The 24,393-nt window shown below is 43.1% G+C and overlaps 1 protein-coding gene across 4 annotated transcripts in view; it reads right to left on the reverse strand.

Annotated features, from left to right (window-relative positions):
- The window catches only part of MAP3K5 (mitogen-activated protein kinase kinase kinase 5), a 143,863-nt gene that overhangs the window by 81,810 nt on the left and 37,660 nt on the right, over window positions 1-24,393 (reverse strand). For all 4 annotated transcript variants that reach the window (XR_010918652.1, XR_010918653.1, XM_067542295.1 and 1 more), the window contains exons 2-3: window positions 19,241-19,380; window positions 6,264-6,287 (exon numbers count right to left, since the gene is read on the reverse strand). Coding sequence is in view for 2 of the 4 variants with exons in the window: in XM_067542295.1 (XP_067398396.1) it covers window positions 6,264-6,287; window positions 19,241-19,380 (164 nt within the window). In the remaining 2 variants the exon portion in view is untranslated. The remainder of the gene's footprint in view (window positions 1-6,263; window positions 6,288-19,240; window positions 19,381-24,393) is intronic.

Below are 24,393 nucleotides of genomic sequence, written 5' to 3' on the forward strand. Positions count from 1 at the left end.
TAGTTGAGCTGTCCCCAAGAAGCAGGCAAAGCGTAAATACGTTGTTTTGAAGAGTTTAAATTGCAATTCACTCATGCTTAGCAGAGACTTCTTAGAAGAAGATTCCATCCTCAGTCAGCAGGCTTGAGCCTCTCACAGCTCCTAGCGCTGAGCGTACTGCATGTACCATCCCCACAGAGCAACAGAGCATGCTCCCTGCAAGTTCAGTTACTTGCTCAGTGTGGACCTGCCCTGGGGGCAAATCAGAGTTGTGTAGTGAAGACTACTATTGTCTTTAGGACTCCTGCTTCATTTGTTGCAGAAGTTGGAAGGTGTTTATTGAATGAGGCAGGGGATTTCAGGAAGAGACAGGGCAGTGTCATGAGGAAGGCAGCTGAATGCCACCTGGAGGAACTGGATTCTACCCCGGCTTCTGCCACAGAGTTCCAGCGTGATGCTAAGCAAGTCACTTAAACCAGACTTCTCACAGATGGTCACTAATTGTGTGTTCCTCGGTTTCTGGGTGCTTGATTTCAGACCCTGGGGTTCAATGTGCAGAGGAGCTGAGCACTCACAGCTCCAATTCAAATCAAGAGGAGCTGTGCTTTGAACAGGTGAAACACTATATAATGCTAAGAACTCTAGAGAATCAGGTCCTACGTGTCTCAAATTGGGCACCCAAAATCAGCAGATACTTTTAACCTTAATCTTTGGGGCTCAGCGCCCCATCTCTAAAATGGGAAAATAGCACCCTCCATCTCACAGGGGTGTTGTGAAAACAAATGTCTGAATCACTTAGATACTATAGTGATAAGCACCACAGAAAAGCCTACGAGGAAAATGAATGATTCTGCTGTCAGAGCAGTGTGCAATAAATAATTCATAGGACCACACATTGAACAATGAGGAGAAAAAAATATTGTGAGCACTAAGCATTGTAAGCATTAAGTGAGCACTGAGGTTATAGTATTTTATATATCACCAGACTTGTGACCACTGACCACATGCTTACCTCACCTAGCGCAATTGGGCCCCAATATATTAATCATGGCCTATGGCACTATGGTACCATGTCTATTATAAATAATAAGATATGATAATAATATCGTGGTTGTCATTAAAAATTCAATATTCATGCACAGTTATTGCGGATACCACCGAGTGCTAGCACAGTAGTTTTCCTTTACTTAGATACCTCAGAGTCAAACCATCTAGTCCCAGAGGAAAACCTGTGGGAAGGAACTGTAATAGAGGATATCTTTGCGAGCTAAGTCCCACAGGCTTCCCTCCCAAGTCATTCAGTCAGGCATAGGTTGCAGAGCCAGCAGGGGCTGCCCAGGCCTTGGCCCAATCACTTTTTGGCCTGCCACAGCCCAGCCCAGCTCAAGGAAGACACCATTGGTGGCATCCCTGTCAGGAAGGGAGCAGGGCAGGGCCCTGCCTGCATGCTGTACTGAGAGCCAACAGGCTGGAGTGGGCAGTCAGAACTGGAGCAGCTGCGAATGAAAACAGGGCAGGCTCAACAACTTTAAATGGTGTACCGCAGCCCCTGCTTTCAGGGGAGAGATAGGGATTACAAAGGTTCCCCCTTCCCACTGTGGAAGACACCATGGTGGCAGCTCCCAACCCAAAACACATTCTGTGGTCAGGTTCACCACACTCAGGCCCCACACCTCCAGGTCTCTGGCATGCCCTAGATCCATCACGCCCGGCTCTACTGGAGCAGCACTACCAGAGCTTCCTAAGCAATCCCTCAGGACACTCCTTAAATGGAGGTTCTGCTGTGGAAAAATATTACAGCCACAAACTATATTCCATTTCCACTCATAGTTCCAAGGGTCCAGGAAGGAAAAACATACATCCCTCCTGTCCCAACTCGGGTCCCCCTATTGCCTAACTCTTCCCCATGTTGATACCCTGAACCTGCCTTTTATAGGGTGCAGTGGAAGGGATTAACACTGCCGCAGAGGTGGCCTTTAGTGTCGGAGGTTGTTCTCCCCTCCATCCTGAACTGATCTTAGATGGAATGAGTCCAACAATTATTTTCTATTGCCATATACCTACGAAAACTGCTGAAACTATTTATTGCTCCAATATAGTGTAAGGAGGGGGCTTAAAAATGTACGGAATACTCAATGATTCTTTTCTTTATCAAAGAGCTCTGTCATGAGTTTTGCTAAGAAAATGCTGTTTTATTAGTAATATTGTACAATTAAGTAAACATTTACATAGCTTAAGCTTTGCTTGACTCAAAACATCTACATCACATCCACATTAACTTTTCATATATTCCAATTAGAACTGAAACAAAAGTCACTCGTATCGCCATTAACCTGGACTACAGCTAATTTTCCCAAGAAGTAAAATGCAAGCCACAGAGGATTGAATTAAATAGAAATTGACCACCTAGCATAAGCAAAGTGCATCCATACAACATAGCCTTTATCCCAATATTTTTTTTAAAAGAGCATTCCTTTTAACGAGAATTTTTAGAATGGCTCTGCTAGCTGTCTGTTTGACCTCCAAGATCAGGTAACCGCAAAAACTGTGCTTAAACGTATCATCAACATCAAAATAGCTCTCACCTGCCAAAATATTTCTCTTTTCTCTCCTGTCAAAACATCTTTGTTTCTAATGTTATTAAGATATACAGAATAAGTACTTTTGTTGTTTTCAAACTTTATTCACTGAATTATTATGAAATCACATTGTAGCAGGAAATGATCGTATGCTGTTATCTTCCTCTGCTCTGCCCCCACAAACTCTGCTGTAGTTTAACCTACCAGTATAACATAATATTGGCTATTACTCTGAAGGAGAAAATCCTGTAGGAACAAAAATCAAAACAGCTGGCAATGAATTTTTGTAGGAAGACAAAGTTCAGAAGAAACAAACACCAATGACTTACGACACACATGCACAACTATTTTGTAATGCATTTAACCCCTTCATGACAAGAGACCCTGTTGTTCCATTTTTGGAGATGTATGTGTGTTATATAAACACCACTCACTAGCAATTCAGGGAATAGAAACATTTTTCAGATAACTATTCATATTTTTCAATTCAATGCCTAATATAAGATCCTTTATATAATTACAGCTTACAAGATCATGTGTCATAATAGTATTCCCTGAAGAACAATACTACTTTTCACTTTAATAGACAACAGCTTTAAAACAAACAAAAGTAAGTACTTCATCACACAATTCACAGTCAACCTGTGGAACTCATTGCCAGGGGATAGTATGAAGGCCAAAACTATAACCGGGTTCAAAAAAGAATTGGATAATTGATGTACCTATCCTCCATTAAGTTATCATTAGCCAGGATAGTCAGGGATGCAACTCCATGCTTTGGGTTGCCCTACCCTCTGGGAGTGGACAACAGGGGATGGATCACTTGATAATTGCCCTGTTCCATTCATTATCTCTGAAGCACCTCGTGTTGGCCACTGTAGGAAGACAGGATATTGAATTAGATGGACCATTCATCTGACCCACTATGGCCAATCCTAAATTCACTGATTTATCTTCTTCTAATTTATCTTTTGTCCAACAATCTCAAAGCATTGTACAAACATTGAATTAAACAGACCTCACAGACTTTGTAGGGCAAAAATTATACCAACTTTTTAGACAGGGAAACTGAGGTACAAATAAATTAAGGGGAAGGTTTTCAAACACATAAATGGGAGGTAGGTGTCCAACTCCCACTGACAGTAAACAGAAACTGGGCACCCAACTGCCCTTTGGAAATCCCTCTCCAAGTGACTTGCCAAGTTCATATAGTAAATTACTGGAAAGGTTGTGACGATAACCCAGATTTACTGATGCTCTCCCCTGTTATAACCACTAGGATATGCTTCCTCACAAAAAAGATGTTTCCAAACACACCCGGGTAACATCAATGATCCTTAAATGACACATTTTATGTAAAATTTACAGAAACTGTTTGTCATCTGTCTTTAAAAAACAAACAATTCCACCATCCCCCCTTCTAATTTAGATGTAAAATAGGGCATCTCTTAATCAGAGAGGTAATGTCATGTTACCAACCCTCTTACTATATATCAGCAACTGTTGTATAAACATATTAAAGGCAATGTTACCATGTTAGTCTACTCTATGTGATAGTGCCTGCTTGTTTCCTCCATCTGCTCTTTCCCTCCAGGGACACTCAGCCCTTTACCAAAATGTTTGCCTTTTAAAAACATTCTTGCAAAAGGTAAGTACTGCAAGTTAATTCAAAGCAGAAGTGTCATCGCTTTCAAGCCTATCCTTAATTTTAAAGGCCTAACCCATCATTTAGTCCATTTTTACCTCTGGAAGGTGTGGGAGGATTTTTTTTTTTTTTTTTTTTTTTGCAGTTATGTCATCAATTCTCAGAATACCTACACAAGCACTTTTACAAGTTGAAAGAAAGAATTTTTACCTGTCATTCTTTTCAATTTCTTAACAGAAAATGATCAGAAAGTCTATCACTACTTTAAATTCAGTTTGAGGGCCAAATTCTGCACTGATTTCTATGATTCCTCTTAGAAACCATGCCGACTGTCTTAGAAAAATTTATTTAGCTACCTAAAAAGTTATCTCTGTTTGCAGTAGTCAGCAACTGATATAAATTCAAGTATTTTTATGGTAAATGTAGGAAAATACAAGGGAATATTGCAGCTACTGAGATAAGTTTACCCATCATCTGAGGTAAAATTGGCAAATTCTTAAGATTAAACACTATACACCTTAATCAGAAAAGCCAGCTCAAGTAAACAGGATTGAATGGGTGTAAATGAAGAGAGTTTTAGACAATATTTCTGTGTTACACTGTTACAAAAATTAATGGCCTAAAAGCAGGCTACCCTCTCAGGCTCAGAAGGCAGTCTGCCCACAACATAAGGAAAGGAGGATTTGCAGAGCAATTCCAGAAAATGAATGGATACTGAGTTGCAGAAATGTATAGAGCTTCAATAGCTGGCAACCACAGAGCCAGAATACGAGATGAACAGCACACCTCCAGCAACGGTCTAAGTACGCTTAATTCCTAGTCACTTCAAAAGAAGTCAAAGGAAAGCCATACCATAGGCCCTCATTTTGTAAGAAAACCTTCTGCAGACACCTCACCTTGTTTCTAGAAGGATCCTACCAGATTTCTCTCCCTTATTCAGGGAACTAATACTGCCCCCAAATATTCAGAAGAAAAACATTGTTCATTAACCTAAGTTTCCTGTCTGATTTAAGTCTTTCACGGACAGTTCTCCACAGTTACTTATCCATTTACATTCCAGCGAAGACAATGGAATGCAAGGACACACTGGAAACATTCAGCAGCAAATCAAGCTGTTAATTAAATGTAAAAGTATAATGAATTTAGTATTGTAAAATTAGCATATGATCATTTTATCTTGTTGACCATACTAACTGTTATTCACCTGCCACACACATTATCCAGCTGCCAATGTCACCTGGCAAGAAAGTCTACACACAGCTTTGTACTGAGTAACATTAGTTTAACTGGACCTGGTAAATCCCATGCACCCATGTCCCATCCATGCCTATTATGTCATATGCACAGCAGCAGAGGACAATCTTTTACTCCACAGCAACTGCAAAAGATCCAAACAGTGTCAACTGCTGTTGCAGGAAGCCAGCAGGAGCCAAGAGTCAGTGCAGTGTTCTCTATAATTGTATCATGATATCTTTCCTGTGAAAAGAGGTAGTGGAAGTTCCAACTTCTGCACAGGAATAAGCAAAGCAAGTGGATGGGAGTTGGGTGAGTTTGAGTATGCGTGTATGACAGAAAGAGAGAGGCAGGCAGGCAGGCAGGCAGACAGACAGACAGACCGGGAGTGTGTACACATACTGCATATAGTTTTTACAAGCAGAAGGACAACACTGCATGTGTTTAAACCAGCTCTGGAGAAGAAAACTAGAAGACAGGAAAACGAAATCAGAGGAAAGAGACAGAGAAGACAGAACAAAAACATGGTGGCAAAGAAAAGGGGGTGTGTAAAAGAAAAATAGAAAAACAGAGGAAAACACTATTGAAGGATACAGAAAAGGTAAAGGGGTGTGCTACCTAGTAACAGGTTTATGAAACGATGTATACAGTTTGTAGTTGGGAGTGCAAGCGTTCTGAATTGTAGATCAGATGTGCACTAATTATAATGGGAAATACAATAGGATAATATTAAATGATCCAGCCAGGAAACAGGACAGGATAAATAATGTTAAGTGGGACAGAAATCCAAATGCTAATAATTAAACTTAAATCAAGTTTCTACTTACATTATTCTTCTGGCAAATAATTTCCTGTAAAAATAAAAATGAATATTAAAAACAGAACCTGAACAGTCTTTAGAAGATTTATACATTTAAAATACTATTGGGCACCGATAAATATTTACAGAAAACCAGAAGCATGGAGGGTAGATGTTATATTTTCAGTCTGTCAAATTGCTGTAAATAATAAGCATCACTTCTGCAGAGACATTAAGTACCTGAATATTAACAGATCACTAGAACTATGGATTTAGTCTACATTTTCTTCATTGAGGTGCAAAGCAGACTAATGGTCCATGTCCCTGTCCTAAGGATGAATGCCATGCTAATTTGTGTGATATTAATATTCAATAGGTAGCATTTCTACACTGGCTGTAAAAGAGACTGTAAAACTAGTTTAAATGGCATTTCAAATATGTTTATAGTATTCCCAAACTGCATCAATAGCGTGAATTACTGAGAGCCAGTCCAACCACTTACTGCTTGAATGGCCTGAAATATAATTTATACAAATATGTCTCAGGCAAGGGATGTGTGAAATCAATTCCCAGGGTAAATTTGATGTTTTATAATATTTTTAAAATATTGATCCTGGAACAGACATTGTTTTTACACAGTAACTCACTATGGGCTCAGTCCTACACAACATATTCAGGCTTCTCCCTGCACATCCCATTGAGTAGTCTGCTTGCAAACACTGTTGAAGCCTGATCCTGCTTCTATAGGAATTTTGTTATTGACTTCAGAGGAAGCAGAATTAGCAAATGCTATCCAATGCAGCAATCTGAACATGCTTTACTGTGCAGCACTGAGTTTATGCATCCACAACATAACACTAAAAATAGAGGGTGTGTCAAAGCAATGGCCCTTACATTTCTCATTTAACATGTAAAAGCAACTACACCGCAGCCATTTTTAGTGTTGGAAGGATTCGCCTCATGCAGTTACTTCCAGTGGGGTCCAAAGTCAGGGATGGATTACACTACTTTACAGCTGCCAACTTGCCAGGTTATCCCATCCTGCTCTGCAGCAGGATTTTATTTACGGGTTTTTGTTGATGCCAGAGTAAGCTGTAAGTTGCAAAGTGCTTTCCCAACATCTGGATAATTATTTTTAAAATGGTACTGAATCCCTACTCCTACGCCCTATGGCAGGGTGGTGGGGCTAGGGGCTTCTGCTCAGCAGGGAGGGGGGAATCTTGGGGCTTCAGCCCTGCAGGGTGCACTTGCTGGGGCTTGGAGCTTCAGCAAGAGCAGGGTTGGCACTCCGAGCCCCAGCAGGCGTGCCCCAGCTCTTGAACTTCTGATGATTGTCATATGCGGCTCAGAGGGTCAGTAAGTTTGGCCACTCCTGTCATATACCAATGCACCCTTGTGTTGGAAAAAGAAATATGGGTAAACCACAGAAACTTGTATAAAAGAGGCTGCTCCAAAGCAGAGCCTCTCTCAAGAGAGTACTCTGAAACTTGCATGGTAGATAAACATTTCTCAATATTTATAAACTGAGAATTGTGTTTTAATTTAAATAAAACATGCAATTAAAATAGGCATTTATGAAACTTTCCACAAGCTAGTTAGTAAGTGACAGGTTATAAACACTGACTTCTGAGTTTTTCTGGATACTTTTAACAGCGATTTTGACAAATCGGAAGAACACTATGCTCAAGGAATAACAAAAAAAGTGTAACAATAAAGTAGCTCTTATGTTTAATAATAAAGCAGGCTAGAAATCAGCTTAAAGCGGGCTGTTTTGTCCAGTGGATTAACACAAAAAGAAAGTTCAAAATGCTAATTTCAAGCACAAATCTAAGCATACATCTACACTGCCCTGCAGTTTGTACTATGGCAGTATGAACAGCAGTGTGTACCAAACAGTTGCACTGTAACTCTCCTGTAAGGACACCATGGGTACAAACTAAAAAGTTCCTAGTTTGTATTAACACAGTCCTCTTTAATGAGGGGCAGGAACTTTTTAGTTCATGCCTGCAGTATCCACACAGGGGACTTACAGCGGAGCACTTTGGTGTGCATTGCTATTCACACCTTCACAGTCCAAACTGTGAGGAAGTGTAGACATGACATATGTGAGGGCATTTGGTAGCCTCATACAAGTTTACAGTGAAGTTCTATACTGGTTGGATATGAAAAATTGGTGTAGTTCCAGCACTCCAGCAGCAGTGAAGATTCACTAGAAACAGGATTATTCCAAGTGTATCTTCCATGCATATGCAGAAGTCAACAGTGGGTAAGGAGTCAGCATAAAAATATATATTAACAAAATGCTAATTTAAGATCATCTCTGCAGAAGTTTTAATGGCATGAACGTTCAAGCAGTATTCATCGTACAAAAGCAATTCAGTGCGTTGAAGGGAGGAATAGTTTTAGCATAATTACTTTTGCCATAAAAAGGAGTCAATGCAAATCACAGTATGGTTCTATTTCTAGAGAAATTACTAGCACTACCCATGGTTTAATAAGACAAAGTTACTCAACCTTGTGCAGTAACGATGTTTCTTCAAGATTTGTTTCCCTACGGGTGCTCCACTGTAAGTGTGTTTGCATCCCTGCATTGCTGATCGGAGTGTCCATTCAGCCTGTGCATGCACTGCTCCTCTCCTGCCAAGAAGCTAGCCAAGTGGGCGCAGGCAAACTCTCCTCAGTTCCTTTTCTATGGCAAAGTCAATGACAAGAACGCCGAAGCAGAGGGGAGGAGGGTGGGTCATGAAGCACTCACAGGGGGACACACCTCGAAGAACCATTGTCACTGCATAAGGTAAATAACTGTCTTCTTCTTTGAGTAGAGTCCCTCTGGATGCTCCACTATAGATGACTCCCGAGCAGCACCCACCACTGGAGGCTGGAGCTTCAGAGTCAAGTCTGTCATAGATAATAGTGCTATGGCACTGAATCGGTGTCTGCAGCCAAGTCCCCAAGGACAGCATAATGTTCTGCAAAGGTATGTGCAGATGCCCACGTAGCTGCACTGCAGATTTCTGATACAGGGATACCCTCGGAGAAGGCGACAGAAGAGGAGAGCAATCTCATTGAGTGTGTGCATATTGAAGTGCTACATTATGTATCTGGTAACAGAGCTTGATACAGTTTGAGACCCATTTGGAGAGTCTGAACAGAAATCACTGTACCCTTTGACCTATCTGCAAGGAAAAGGAAGAATCTCGGAGATTTTCTGAAAGCTTTTATTCTGTCCAAATAGAAGGCCAAGGCTCTCCTCACATCGAGCTTATAGAGGATGGCTTCCCTATTATCCTGATGAGATTTAGGATAAAAGGTTGGAAGTTGGGGGGTTGATAAAACGTTGGGGGCTGGATTATACCATTTCGAACAACGTGGAGAGGTTGAGGAATCTGTGATGTGGGAGGAGCACCTTTGCCTGAATGGAATCAAGGTCCGCTCCTATGAATTCTCATCTTTGTACCAGTGTTAATGTTGATTCTTGTGCGTTGATCTGTAGGCCCAGATTCTGGAACAGGATTCTGGGTAACTTGCTGGGCTTCGGTGAAGAAATATGCCCTGAGAGGATAGTCACCCAGGTAGGGATAAATCATGAAACCCTGAGAGCAGAAGTGGGCCGCCATTATGAAGAGGCTCTTGGAGAATACCTTGGGGGCTGATGAGAGGCTGAAAGAGAGTACTCTGTACTAGTAGTGGTCTTGGCCTAGCATGAACCCAAGGTACCATCTGTGACTTGGTATGATGGAAATGTGGAAGTATGGTTCTTGGTCCTCGACCTACAATATGCAGTCTCCTTTCTCTAATGCAGGAATAATTGTTGATAAAGTGACCATCTTGATCTTCTGCACCTTGATATATCTGTTGAGCACTCTGAGGTCCAGTATGGGTCTCCAACCTCCCTTTATCTTTGGAATTAGGAAGCAGCAATAGTAGAAGCCTCTAAGATGTCAGCACAGGCTCTATGGCTCCTACAGTGAGGAGATGGCTTATCTTCTGATATAGCAGACTCTCATTAGAAGGGGCCCTGAAGAGGGATGGGGAAGAATTTTTGGGACAGGAAAGGGAGGAGAAATGGATGGCAAATCTATCCTGGATAATTTCCAGCACCCATATGTCGGAGGTTATCCATTTCCAGGTGCTGCAGAACTGGGTGAGAGTCTCTGAAGGAACGGGTGGGGTTTTTCAGCATGAGAGGATGAGGAGAATGTTCTATGGGCACCTTGACCAACCCGTCAAAACTGCTTCTTCCTCTGCAGCTCATAAAATCTCTAAGATGAGTACTGGGATGAATGTTGAGAGCATTATGATGTTCGGAGCTTGAATGGTGGCTGAGGGCTGTACTTTCTCTTGTAGGCCTGAGTACAGATCCTGACGTGTGACGGGATGTGTCAGCCTTCTCAGCAAATAACTTTGTCCCTTCAAAAGGAAGGTCCTCTACCGTAGTTTGGACCTCTTTAGGGAAGCTATATAAATGAAGCCACAAAGCCCATCTCATCACAATGACTCTGGAAATCGAGCATGCTGCCATGTCAGTCACATTTAGTGCGGACCAGAGGAGTTTTAGCAATGAGTTGGCCCTCACTGACAATGACCTTAAATTGGTCCTTGCAAGAGTCAGGAAGTTGCTCAATAAAAGGAACAGAGTTTTGTGTAGTTCCTGTAGTCCTATTTTGCCAACAAGGCTCGGTAGTTCACTACACAGAACTAGAGGGTGGCTGATGAATTTGACTTCCTGCTGAACAGATCCAAACGTTTCTAATTCCAGTCATTAGGGGTGGATTTGAACTGTTGATGGTGGCCCCTAGAGTTAATTGTGTCCACAATGAAGGAACTGGGAGGCAGGTGTGTCCTTTATTGGCATGTAATACCTTTTGTCTGCCCACTTGCATGTTGGTGAGATAGATGCAGGGATCTGTCAGATGACTTTTGAATGGGTCCATGAGTGCCTCATTAAGCAGGAAGCCACTCTGGAGGAGGTGGAGGAATGTAAAACATCCACCAACCTGTGGTGAGACTAGTCACCTCCTGTCACAGTATTTGCAGGCCTTCTGCCATCCTCTGTGCAAGGTCTTGGAATAATTTGAAATCATTGGCCATCTATGACGGAGGGGGAATCACAATCTCATCTGGTGATGGCAACGAGAAGTGGGCTTAGGGAGTGATTTCCTCCTCCATCTCCTGCCAACATAGCTACCACTGCTCATTTAGGTGGTACCAATACAGCTGTGGCACTGTAAGTTTTAAGGGTAGACTAGCCCTTAGAGAAAGAAGAGGAAAAATTCTTTGTTGATCTCACTCTCCTTACCTTATGTACAAACTGATGAAATCCTCAAATCGCTAAACAATCCAACTGACTGAGATATGGGGGAAGAGGGAAGGGGGAAAAGGCAAAGTTACATAAGACTTAACAAATGAAGTAGGGCCAAACTGTAAATAACTTGACAAAACTAGACCCAAATCCTACTCCAGCCAGATGCAAGGAGAACTGAACCTACATGGTAATCAAAAGTATGTACCTAAGGAGAAGACAGCCCCACTCCCCATGCTGGCTCACGTGCTTCTCTTTAGTACCTTCTACAAGTGGACAAGAGCAACTGTTTTCTCCCCAAAACTGCTGTTGCATATGGGAGTTAAAGCATCAAGACGAGCAGAAGAAGGCTCTTCCATAGCCAGTCTCACTCTCCAACACCACCAAACCTCTCTCTCTTGCTTATGCATCAAGATACTAAGCTGGAGCAGGAGAGGGCCATCAGGATGTGCATATGGTGTAGAACTTTGTACAGGATGCACACCTATAAGTCAGCCCTGTCCTAGGCTGTTAAGAACTGTCCACTAGCAACAGTGTGACCCAGGGTGCCCTGTTTATGTAGAATGGGAGTCTGTTAGTGTTCTCAGCTCAAGACCTTGGTTTTTTAGCTCAAGCTGTAGTGATTCATGAATTCAGCTCCAGAAGTTTCTGGGTTCAATCTTCAGTGTTGGCCAATCATGGTTGTCATAATAGCACTACAAATAAAATGTTGTTTGGTTTTGAACTAGCTAGATTTCCCTAAAGCTTCTCCTTATTATTTGCATCTCTTGCAAAGTTGCTAAAGAAAAACACTGCTGGTTTTTCATTTGTTTGTTTTTGACAAAGAACAGGAAAACAATTCCTGCATTATAAGGGTCATTTTCCTCTGATACTCTCTGTTGGTATTTTTGTTTGATAGGGTGTGACAGAGTGCTGAGAATCAGCAACTGAATCAACACTCTAGTTACTGTTTAACCAAGTAGGTCCCTGAGGAGGATCTGATTAAGGAGAAGAGTTCCTAATTACCAAATCAGAATGGGGCTGGGTAGCTAATGAGTCCATTAACAAGGAGACTGGAGAAAAGAACACAGGAAAGAAGTGCAAGTGGGGAGAAGTAGGAGAGAGAGAAAGGCTAGTAGGGCCTGACAAAAGGGAAGTTCTCTGGGAGGAGACATCTTCTCTCCCCCCATCTTTGGAGAAAGGGTAATAAAACTAGAGGACATGGTAAATATTGTGACTACACTAGTATGTAGAAGGTGGTGGAGTGAATTACTGTAAGTAAACTGCACAGTGGTATCTACATGAGAGACAGTCTAATCTGTCTGTGCAAAGCAAAGAGGATGGGAGCAGTGGGTGTCTCGACACATAACGGAAACTATTAATTCTTGACATAAAAGAGTGACAAATAGTGAACCATAAATTCCAGTGCTACAAGCTTCAGACACTATATCCAACCAGGTTTCATTATGTCAGTCCATCACACAATGGTTTTCCACTGTAAGTCTCAATTTTAGTTAATATGACATGCACTAAGACTTCTCCAATGACTGTGTGCATGGCCTGGAACTTTCCTTTCTTAACAGGGTCCACTGGAAGGAACCTTCTTTTGGTCACATGGACCAAGTCCAGAGATAAATCTATATAGGTGTGATTTACATTTTCATCTGGCTCAGCAGCATGCAAACTGCCCCAGCTTAGACTCTTGTGGGCCTACTTACCGATGTTTAATTTACACCCCCTTCCTTATGATCTCTGATTTGGTTTCAAGACTTCTGCAAGCCTGCAAAATCTAGTACTAATCTAAATTTGCATTTTTAAATTTGGGAAATTTTTACAGATTCACTCTGCCCAAACAGCTCTGCATCAGGCTTATCGTTGATATATCATATAAAGTAATGGTAGTGATGACTTTTTTCTGTACATTGCAGCTTTAAATTTATAATAATTTGTGGAGATGCAGCTGCTATGTTTCCAGAGCTCCTAAACCACGTGGACACACTCAGCACACTCAAAGATATTTTACTATTTTAATTTCTAATTGGCTGTTTTCCTTAATCTACAAGACAAGTGCATATGGTTGCACTCTGTGTTTGGAAAAACTTAATATGGAAATCAGGATGTGTTTCATAGGTTCACAGACTTTAAGACCGGAAGGAAATGGAGATTACTTACTGTAACTGGAGGTTCTTCAAGACTTGTGGTCCATCTGGATTCCAAACGTGGCTTTGCATGCACACCATGCACTGGAGTCAGAATGGTTCGTAACAGTGTTCATTGACCTGCGTGCACATCATGCATTGGCCACATGGTATATCCAAGGTCTGTACAAGCAAACACCTCTCCAGGTCCCTCTTATTGACAGGCAAACACCCCGTAACAGAGGGGAAGGAGGGCAGGATCGGAATCCACATAGAGACCACACATCTCGAAGAACCTCCAGTTCCAGTAAGTAACCTTCATTTCTTCTTCCAGTACTGGTCCTTATGGGGATCCCAAACATGGGTAGCACAGTGAGCAGCACTTAACGTGGAGGTGGGAACGAGGGCTTGCCAGAAACAAGAGTCTGCAGGACTGCATGGCCAACTACCACATCTGCTGCTGCTGGGGCTATGGCATAGTGAGCAGTGAAAGTGTGCATAGAGGACCATGTGGCAACTTTACAAATGTCCTGCCACGGAACATCTGTGAGGAGGGCGGACATAGTCGCTGTTGCAGTGATTCCAGGCAGCAGAGAGACTTGAGAAAAGGAATAACACTCCTCGATGCAACGAGAGATCCACTTGGAGAGATGCTGAGAGGAAAGGACACAGCCCCTGCAATGGCGACGAAAAGCTTAGACAAGATCCAAAAAATGCGTGTGCGCTGGAAGTAGAAAGCCAATGCGCAACTGGCAACAAGGGAGTGCTCTCTCTGTGAGGCGTGCAATTTTGGATAGAAGATAGGGAGGTGAATGAATTGGTTGAGATGGAACAGAGAGATCACCTTAGGCAGGAACTTGGGAGTTTTAAGTACACCTTGTCCTTATGGAAGACCCTGAAGGGCGGGTCAGCCATCATAGCCGCCAGCTCTCTAACCGGTCAGGCAGATGTGATTACCACCAAGAAGATTACCTTCCTGGAGAGAGGGGCGAGGGAGCAATTAGCTAGTGGTTCGAAGGGTGGCTTGATGAGAGTCGAGAGGATGAGGTTCAGGTGGGGGGTGGGGGGATGTTCAGACTGACGGGAAGGTGCCAAGGAGACCATGGAGGAAACAGGTTGAGGTAGGGCGGCTAAAAATGGAAAAACCATCAACTGGGGGGAGGAGGCACTAAATATCATTAGGTGGACTCAGACGGAGGAGTGGGCAAGGCCTGACTGTCAAAAGTGGAAAAGGTAGTTGAGAATAGTGAGGATAGAGACTGGGTTAAGGGGGTGGTGGGCCACCCACAACATGAAGCATTTCCACTTCACCTGATAACATGCACTAGTAGATGGGCACCTGCTATGTGAAAAGACATCGCGTACTGGTGTTGAGCACGTGTTGTCTACTCATGAGCTCCATTCAAATACCAGGCCGTGAGGTGAAGAGGTTCCGGGTTGAGGTGCCGGAACCAGCCACATTACTGCGTGAGGAGATTCGGGAGAGGAGGAAAGCGAATCAACAGGTAAATCAAGAGATGAAGGATGTCGGTAAACCAATACTGGTGAGGCCAGAAGGGAGCGATGATGAGGACTTCATGGTCTCGTCTTATCTTGCGGATGATCTGTAGAAGAAGTGGCGTGGTGGGAAGGTGAACTGGAGCTTGGGTGACCAAGGAAGAAGAAGTGCATCCCCTTGACAGCCTTGTCCAAGAGCATCCCTGGAGCAAAAAAAAAGGGGCATTTGCGGTTTGCAGGAGTTGCAAAGAGGTCCCAGCATGGAGTGCCCCACTGGCAAAAGATGGATTGGAGAGTGGGGTCGTGGTGCTCCCACTCATGGTTGTTGTGGAAGGAGCAACAGAGCATCCACAAGGATATTGTCAGTGCCCGGAAGATGGACTGCATGGAGTGTTATGTCATGCCTGAGGCACCAGGTCCACAGATGAATGGCTTCTGTACAAAGCGTTGGAGTCCAAGCTCCGCCCTGTTTGTTTATGTAGATGATGGCTGTCATGTTATCTGAGAGGAGTTGCACATGACGGAGTCAAAGGAAGGGTAGGAACGCTTGATACGCGAGGCAGACTGCATGTAATTCCAGGATGTTGATGTGCATCCTGGCCTCTCTGGGGAACCATAGTCCTTAGGCAATGTGGCCCTCCAGATGAGCACCCCATCCTACAAGTGAGGGTTGAAGGAGATGCCGGCCATGACCTTGATTGGATCGCACCATCACATGAGGGAAGTTAACACCTAAGTACCCATTTGTGGAGATGGTCCATTTGTGGGTTGTATACGGTATGCAGCCACAGTTGAAAACATCCCATGTGCAAGTGTGCATGCAGTGTGCCAGAGGTGAAGGCCATCATATGGCCTAGGAAGGAGAGGTACTGTTGGAGACGTGTGCAAGGCTGGCAGTGGAGTTGAGCAATGAGGGAAGTGAGGGCTGCGAAGCAATCTGTTGGCAGAAAAGCTCGTGCTACCAGGGAGTTCAGCCAAACTCCTATGAAAGTGAGTTTGTGAGTAGATACAAGAGTTGACTTGTTCTTGTTGAGGCAAATCCTTAGGCTTGTGAGGAGGTTTCGTAGGATATGGATGGTGGTCAGTATACAATCCCAGGATGATGCAACTAGGAGCCAGTCATCTAGATATGGGTACGAGTAACCGAGATTTCTCATATAGCCTGCAACTACCACAAAGACTTCTGTGATGACATGTGAAGCAGTAGCTATTCTGAATGGAAGAACTCAGAACTGACAGTGTGAATGGCCTACCATGAAGCGAAGGAATTTGCAAAAGGCGGGATGTATATCCACATGAAGATAGATGTCTTTCATATCGAGAGCCAGGAACCAGGCTGCGGGGGAAAGGCAGAGGAGAATCTGGGGAAGTGTAACCATATGGAATCAGAAATTGCGGATGAATTGGTTTAGAATCCAGAGATCTAAAATGGGGCGAAGACTGCCCTGTTTTTTCAGTATGAGGAACTGGGGGGAGTAAAATCCATGGCCATAATACTGATGTGGAGCGCATTGTGCCCTTCAGAAGTAGGGTGTTTGCTTCTTCTCAGAGGAGAATGAGTTCTGATGGGTTTCCCATTGTTGCATGGGAGGGTGGCAAGGGGGAAAGGAAAAACTCTATGAGGTACCCCCAGTGTACGATGTCTAACACCCAACGATCGGTGGCAATCTTGCTCGAACTGTAGGCAAACTGGGCAAGACAGCCCCTGAAGATGACAGGAGGGACCACAGGAAATGGGGCAGGTTGCTTGCGGTCTTGAGAGAGTAGTCAAAATGGATGCTTGAATTGCCGTTGCAGATGGATGAAGAAACAGATGAGGTAGTATCAGCAGGGTATTGAGGCCATTGCGAGCGTTCACAGTGGCATGGTTGATCCAGCAGTGGTGGGTGCACTGAAGTTAGACTACCCAACCAGCCAAAAATTGTGCTTCTGATTCCTCACACTGGTTATCAAGAAGCTAAAACAAAAGCCCCTTTACTGCATATCAATCTCTGGCTCCCAATCAGTCACTAGGTCCAGTAAAGAGATAAGTTATTACAACTCTATGCTCTTTAACAAAAAGTTCTCCTGGGTCAGCCACATTACCAGATCAATATACCTTTGGATCTTATCCAAAATACCACGCTGCCAGCCAATCCTTTAGTAACCAAAACTAAAGGTTTATTATAAAAGGAAAGAAACAAGATGAGAGGTGATATATGACTAAAGCAATCAGATACATACAAATGATTTCAAAGTCCATATATATATCAGGTTTTCAGTAGAATTGTGGAGTTTGCAGGCTTGTACAGTCCCTCTGATATACATCCAGTACCTGGATGGGTCTCAGTCCTTTGTTTCACAGCTTCAGTTACAGATTAGTTGGTCCAGAGGTAGGAATCAAATGAAGACTGAAGACAATATGGATGTGGTGCAGTTGCCTTTTATAATCTCTGCCTGGATTGCCATGTGGCCTGTTTTAAACACAAGCCCTCAGTACATGGCATGGAAAAACCTCAGAGAGAGTCCCCAGTCCATAGCGCATGTTCTTACATGTCCTGGTGACTCATCAGATGTAGCCCTGGCTTCTCTCCCTGGGCTCACTGTACCTTTGAGCTCCCTTAATGGGCCATTAAGCAGTGCTGCTGCCATCCTGTCTGGGGTGTTGCCCAGAAACACAGCACAAGATGAAATACTACTGTATCATACGTATTTAGAACTTATAACACTGATACACATATATAAATGTGTATATCAATTTTAGCAAGTCATAGCCTTTCCAACAGTACCTGACATGGCCTATCTCATATGAATTATTGTAACATTGAAATATTGATGTTAAATCATAACATAAATGGTCCCCCTAATCCAGACAGCATCACACCGCCGGTACCAACCGAGTCGAGGAGGCCTCTCTGGACAGAGATGATGAAGCATTCACCAGTGGTGAGGCCGCACACTCTGATGGATCCGCCGGCGTGCCAGCCGAGTGCACAAGCGGGCACACTGCTTCTTCCATGATGTGTTTTTGGAGTTGGAGCTCTTGAGCCTCACGAGTCCACAGTGAAAAGGAGCAACAGATGGAGCAGTGGGTGACAATGTGGGCTTTACCCAAATAATAAAGAGAATGTCGGTGTCACTCACAGAGAAGGAGCACGGACATGATGCACAGCTTTTAAAGCTAGTTTATTGGGACGTCGTCCCCCTAAGCAGGTGGGATGCACCGCACGGGGTAAAAGGACTACTATTAAATTCCCAACTTAACAACTGCTAACTTCTAACTACTAAAAACTACGTTAAAACTGTTGTAAACTATATACAAGAATGCTAAAAGTCTATCAATTCAGAGAGAGGCAGAGGGTTCCGATTTTGGCCATGCAGCGGTAAGAGGGAACTGGAGGGGTGTCGACCCGTGCAACCTCACAAGGCCTCTGATTCACCATGCGGCTGACGCACAACGCGCACGCAGGTAGACGAACACTGCTACGGACAGTTCTGGCTCCGGCGCATAGCGTGCATGTGCACCCATGTTTGGAATCCACATAGAGACTAGCACTCAAAGAAGAACCAGTGCGATCATCCAGTCTGACTTCCTGCATAATACAGGCCAAGGAACCTCACACAGTAATCCCTGCATCAAATCAATAACTTCTGGCTAACCAAGAGCGTCTCTTTTAGAAAGACATTTCATGTTGATTTAAAGACTTCCAGTGATGGAGAATCTACCATATCCCTAGATAAGTTGCTCCATTGGTTAATTACCTTCACTGTTAAAAATCTGCACTTTATTTCTAGTCTGAATTCGTCTAGCTTCAGCTTCCAACGTTTGGCTATTGTTATGCATTTTTCTGCTAGATTAAAGAGTAATTTACTATCAGAAATCTCTTCCCTGTATAGGTACTTGAAGACCATCATCAAGTCACCTCCTAATCTTCTCTTGGATAAACTAAACAGACTGAGCTTCTTCAGCCTCTCACTGTGGTCATGTTTTCCAAACCTCTAATCATTCTAGTAGCTCTTTTCAGAACCCTGGAATGGTCTCTGCATTATCATCAGAAATCTGAGTCTATGTTTAGAGATATACAAGTATTAAACATTTTCTTGAGTTACCTTCAATGACTGCAGAGAGTCTGCATTTGTATCACAGTAGAGGATAATGTTGTTGGCCATACTGAAGCTCTCTCTAACTCCCAGGTGGTAGAACAAGGAAGGCTGGCGGAAAGCATCACTCATCTCCACCACTGCAATATCTGCAAAAAAAATAAAAGAATAAATGTAAGCCATACAGTTCTGAAAAGGGAGCACCTAAGCTCTACTCCTCCCCCAGTTGTTGTTTGACAAAGTCTGCATTTTAAGATGGAAATAAAAAATAGGAGGAATTCCCCCTTCTTAGCTATCACTTCGGAATTTTCAGTACATAATCAGCAGGAAGTGGTTTCTCTTTACAGTTTTTTTTTCTTTTTTAAAGAAAGCAGAACTTTATTTCACTAACCAGAAAAGGATAGAATGTCACTAACCAGGAGATAACGCAAAAGCTCATTTTGAGCCTGGCACAAGCACACAATCTATTTGCCTATCCTATACATGATGATTTATGATTGTGGGGGGAAAAAAACTAATGATATTTTACTTGTATATCCAAAAAAACAAAACACAAAACAAAAAACACCAACCAATAAAATTTACTTGCTCTGGGCAAGACGTACCAACAAAAATTGTACTATATCAGCCTTTTTGCATGATAAAGGATAAACCCACAATCTCTTCATTTGAAATTTTGCAGAACAAGCTACCTTTAAAATTCAGTGCAGAAGAAAGTAAAATACAAGAAACGCAAAGTGGCATATATTTATTCTGATTTATATAAGAAAGAGGAATCCCAAATCCATAGGAATCCCAACACAAATTACAACGTAAGCACAGACCCTGACTCTGCCAACTATTCTGTCCATGCTGAAGTCTGCTCACATAAATAAAGTAAAGCACATGCGTAAGTGCTTCTAGGATGGGGGGTGGCAGTCCTTCCAGGGACCTGTGCACCCAAAACAAGAATAAAAAAAACCAAAACAAAAGCTTCACTTTTCCAAACTTCTAGCAATACCAAGGCAAAACAAAAATCAACCACAAAAATCATTAATTGCAGCTCGCATTTATGAGGATGTTTATTAAATCAAGTAGCTCTCTTCTGCTGCAATACCCTTGTGGAGTCAAAAATGCAATACATAAAGAGGAATGATTCATCTCTGCCTCACACATGCACACCATCTGTCTCTTGCACCTACCTCACTTCCTCCCCCTCCTCCACTGAGAGTCAGCCAAAATATACTGGCCTGGTCTATATTTATGGGGAAATTTGGCAGCAGTGGATGGGAATTACACAAGCTATGCAGAGTAGCTTGTATAACTTACATCGACTTCCTAAATCCTCTTCTGCGCGCCATCCCACTACGCTGCATCCTTTGAGGAGATGGTTTAATTTAATCGACTTCCAGATCGATTGAGCAGGTCTTCACTGCCACTCAATCAATCCAGATAGATCAATCTGACGGCGGCAAAAAATACCCACTGATTTTAAAGAAAAAAAGAAGGGGTCAAATGCATTATGTAAACTATTGGTTGTTACAAAGAATCTGCATTCCTTTCAACCTTCATGATTACCTGGGAGAAGCTTTGTTTTAGAAGCTTCAAACATTTGTTTTCTTTGAGTGAATGTGATTGAAAGCAATTCTCTATCCATTTACATTTTCTTTCAATTATATTCTATTACAGCAAGGAAGAACAGAAATGCAATATCCTATAGCGAGGGGGTGTGGCCTCCCTCAGAGATGAACAGGAGAGCCAGGACACCCACGCACACCCCACCAGAAGCAGAGGGGCGGGACAGAAACAGGAAGTGTAAAAGGAAGGCCCTCTAGACCCGTTTGGGGGGAGCTGCCAGAGGAGAAGGATGTCTCTTGCCTGCTGCTGGAGCTCGAGCCCAACGAGACTGCTACAGCACCGAGGACGTGGAGGATCTGCCAGAGCTGCCAGTCACTAGGGATGCTGAGGAACTGCTGGGACTTCCGTTAGCTGGGTACTCCAGGTAAACGGATGATGACCACAATCCCCAGGTACCCCACAGACGGAGAGTAGGAAGTAGCTCAGGGACAGCCGACCATAGTGGCAGCCTCCACATCTTAGGCCAGGAGGCCAGCTTGCGAGTGTTGCCTTGCCTTAGCGCCAGAGCCCCCCAGATTGTTTGGTGCTCCACCCTGCCTGAGGGCTCGAGCCACCAAGGCTAATTTCCCTTTGAGCCTTGCACTTACAGAGGCACTGTAGGAAGGGGCCATGGCCTACCTCCAAGACTGACAGGGAGGGATGGCACTGACTCCTACATCAGTAAATATTCTCTCTCTCGCCTCCCCCACAAATATGTACCATAACATTAAATGGGGGAGGGGAACAAAGAGAAGGAAGTGTAACAAGAGCCAACTAAGTATTATGATAATGCCAATGTACTTATCTTGAGAGTGTGTGACAGATAAGGCAATTTCTTGCAATACTTCTTGAAAAACCTTATTGCATTAAGTTTAAGTATCTTTGGAATCCATTGTATTAAAGGCAAAGGATATGTATGATTGTGGCTAGGATGATCAAAGGATTATATTGAACAATGTGGCAGACAAGAATGATATTTTAGGACAATACATGTCAAGTGGAATTCCTAGGAAACATCTACGGGAAGGTGAATGCAAAAGCCCTCTGCTGGTTATTCAAAAACCCAACCTTTTGAAGCTATGCTCTGAGGAGACAACCACTGTCTGATGATTAGCTGTTCCCGAAAGGTGGAGAAGATCAAAGGCCCAACCTGTATAAAGAAATAGGCTTTTTCCTTGCACTGCCCCCACACTGCTACCTCACTCAATGTCACATGGTCATGTGTACCCCCCCATGACGTCTTCTTCCTGACACTCTTAATTTAGCGTAATACATCAACACAGAGAGAGCTGGGCCACTGGAAAGAGGTGCAGGGTGGAAGTATAAATTTCACTAAATTTATGGCAGGTAATACAGGTAAGCCAACAGACTGGTTTATGTGATATTCTGAAACTACCTCAGAGTGAATTTTGAACATGTGTATCAAGACTTGTCCTTATGGAATATTGTGTATGACAGATCTGCCATTAGGGCTCCAAGTTCACCTACCCTTCTGGCTGAGGCGATGGCCACAAGGAATTCAACTTTCATTGACAAGTGAGACATAGAACATGTAGCTAGTGGTTTGAAGGGGGCTTAGTGAGTGCCAAAAGTACAAGGTTCAAGTCTCAGTGAGACGCTGGTTTACTCACTGGTGGAACGGTTCTGATGAAGTCTTTCTTCTTGTTCTGGCTCTGTCAGCACCTGCGGGATCAGTGTCATTGGCACGGGGTCCAGTAGCGATGGAGCCCTGATTTTGAGAGCCAGTGTGTCAGGCCCGGAGACTTAGAACGTTCTAAGTCCTTGGGGGCTGAATGAACAGACATGCTTGACATAGGCAGGGTTGCATCCCTTGTCTTTGGAGGTGATTTACCAGGGGACCTACTCTTATGCTTGTGAGAGCATTCCCTGCCTTCCCGAAAAGACCCCATCAGGGGGTTTGTGGATATGGATTCCCCCGTACCAGAGTCAAACCTCGTGGCAGGAGGTGCACTTTGTATCAATTCAGGCCAATGTATGGGGGGGGAGGGCGCCCCTTAGCCTAGCATACAACTGCAGCCTCACGGCCTTTTCTGTGAGGCACTCAAACTCAGAGCTCCCAAAGGCAGATATTGCACTTAGCCACAACATGTGCTTCCCTGAAACAGTACAGACAGCGCTAATGATAGTCATTGACTGAGAAGGAGCATGGGAAATACTGCACAGTCAGTGTACTGTCAACTCAGTGAGACCAATGGGATGTAGTGGTATAGAATGAGTAGGGGGTCACTGGCAGCCCTCAGCTCCTATCAGAAGCCTTCTGCCCTGTTCTTAGTCAGAGTCTCACGTTGCTTGCCTCAGAATAGTCTGTCTCAGGACCAAGGAGAAATCCAGGGCATATTGGCTCAGCAGGACCTCCCTACTTCTAGGGAAATAGAGCCTACAACCCCAGTTATTCTAGTTTAGCCAAGGACTAGGACATCTGGCCATCAACTGGCTCAAGTCTAAAATGACAGTAAAGTTTTGCAGACTCTTCTCTGCTGTCTTTGAATGAAGCCTGGGGAGGGACTCATTCACTCAGGATTAGAGGATGGGAAAAGGGCTATTGCCTCCCATAGTCCATTGTTCCTGCTCCCTTTAACAGACCCTTGAGAGTTGCTGGTACAGTTCAAGTGGGGCCTTCAGCTGTAGATGCTGCAAATTCACATTTCAGCAATGTTCTGCCTAATATGAGGGTATTTGATCCCATAATATTAGAAGATGTAAGTACTAATCCTGTATAGCCTACTTGGGTAAAACTATTAAAATCAGTGAAGTTCTGTCTAGAAAAGCATACAAAGGTTGGGACCCTAATGAGGTGTACAGCTGAGTTAGATAAACACTAGTCTTTTTTTAAGCTTTAGCTATATATGATAAAATAGTTCAATAGGAAGAGTGAACTCCCATTAATGTGTGTAGAGCTGTTTGCCCTTGTCTATAATCAGTGCCTCTGACTGCTGAGAAAGTGATTAACAAGATACAAAGTGACCAAAGTTCATCTCCCACTCATTTTTTAAAATACAACAGTACAAGGAAGAACATCCAACTTACTAAACAAATGCTGCATGGTAACATGTTATATTCTATTATACATAAACACATCTTTTGGCTATAACCAGTTTACTACAAAAGTGCAATTAGAAATAAATCTACATTGAATACAGCTATGTTCCCAGATTATTTTCTGAATTTATCTCATGCTAAACACATGACTGTTGTCTTTCATTCATCATGCTGTAATTATTCGGCTAGGACAAGAGAAGAGTCAGCAGTGGAAACTCCTGGAATATCAAAACAACACTTAGCTTTTAATACAGCGTAAGAATGATTTTTTTTTCTTTTGCTTATGTAGAGATCTCTTTGTTCAGGGATTAAAAAAGGATGACATCAAACTCACTAGATATAAAGATACCTACAGTAAGAAGAGGGACATATGACAATATTTATTTGGGTGCTCAAATTTGGGCACATAAATTTGAAAATGTCCTTATTGCTTGTATGCAGGACTGTGACCCTCATTTTAGTTTTATAACTTCAGAGATTTCAACATGCAATGAAGTTTGTTGTTG

The sequence above is a fragment of the Emydura macquarii genome, unplaced genomic scaffold, assembly GCF_026122565.2.
Source record: "Emydura macquarii macquarii isolate MOO-44397 ecotype Brisbane River unplaced genomic scaffold, CSIRO-AGI_Emac_v2 contig_705, whole genome shotgun sequence".
Classification (NCBI taxonomy): domain Eukaryota; kingdom Metazoa; phylum Chordata; order Testudines; family Chelidae; genus Emydura; species Emydura macquarii.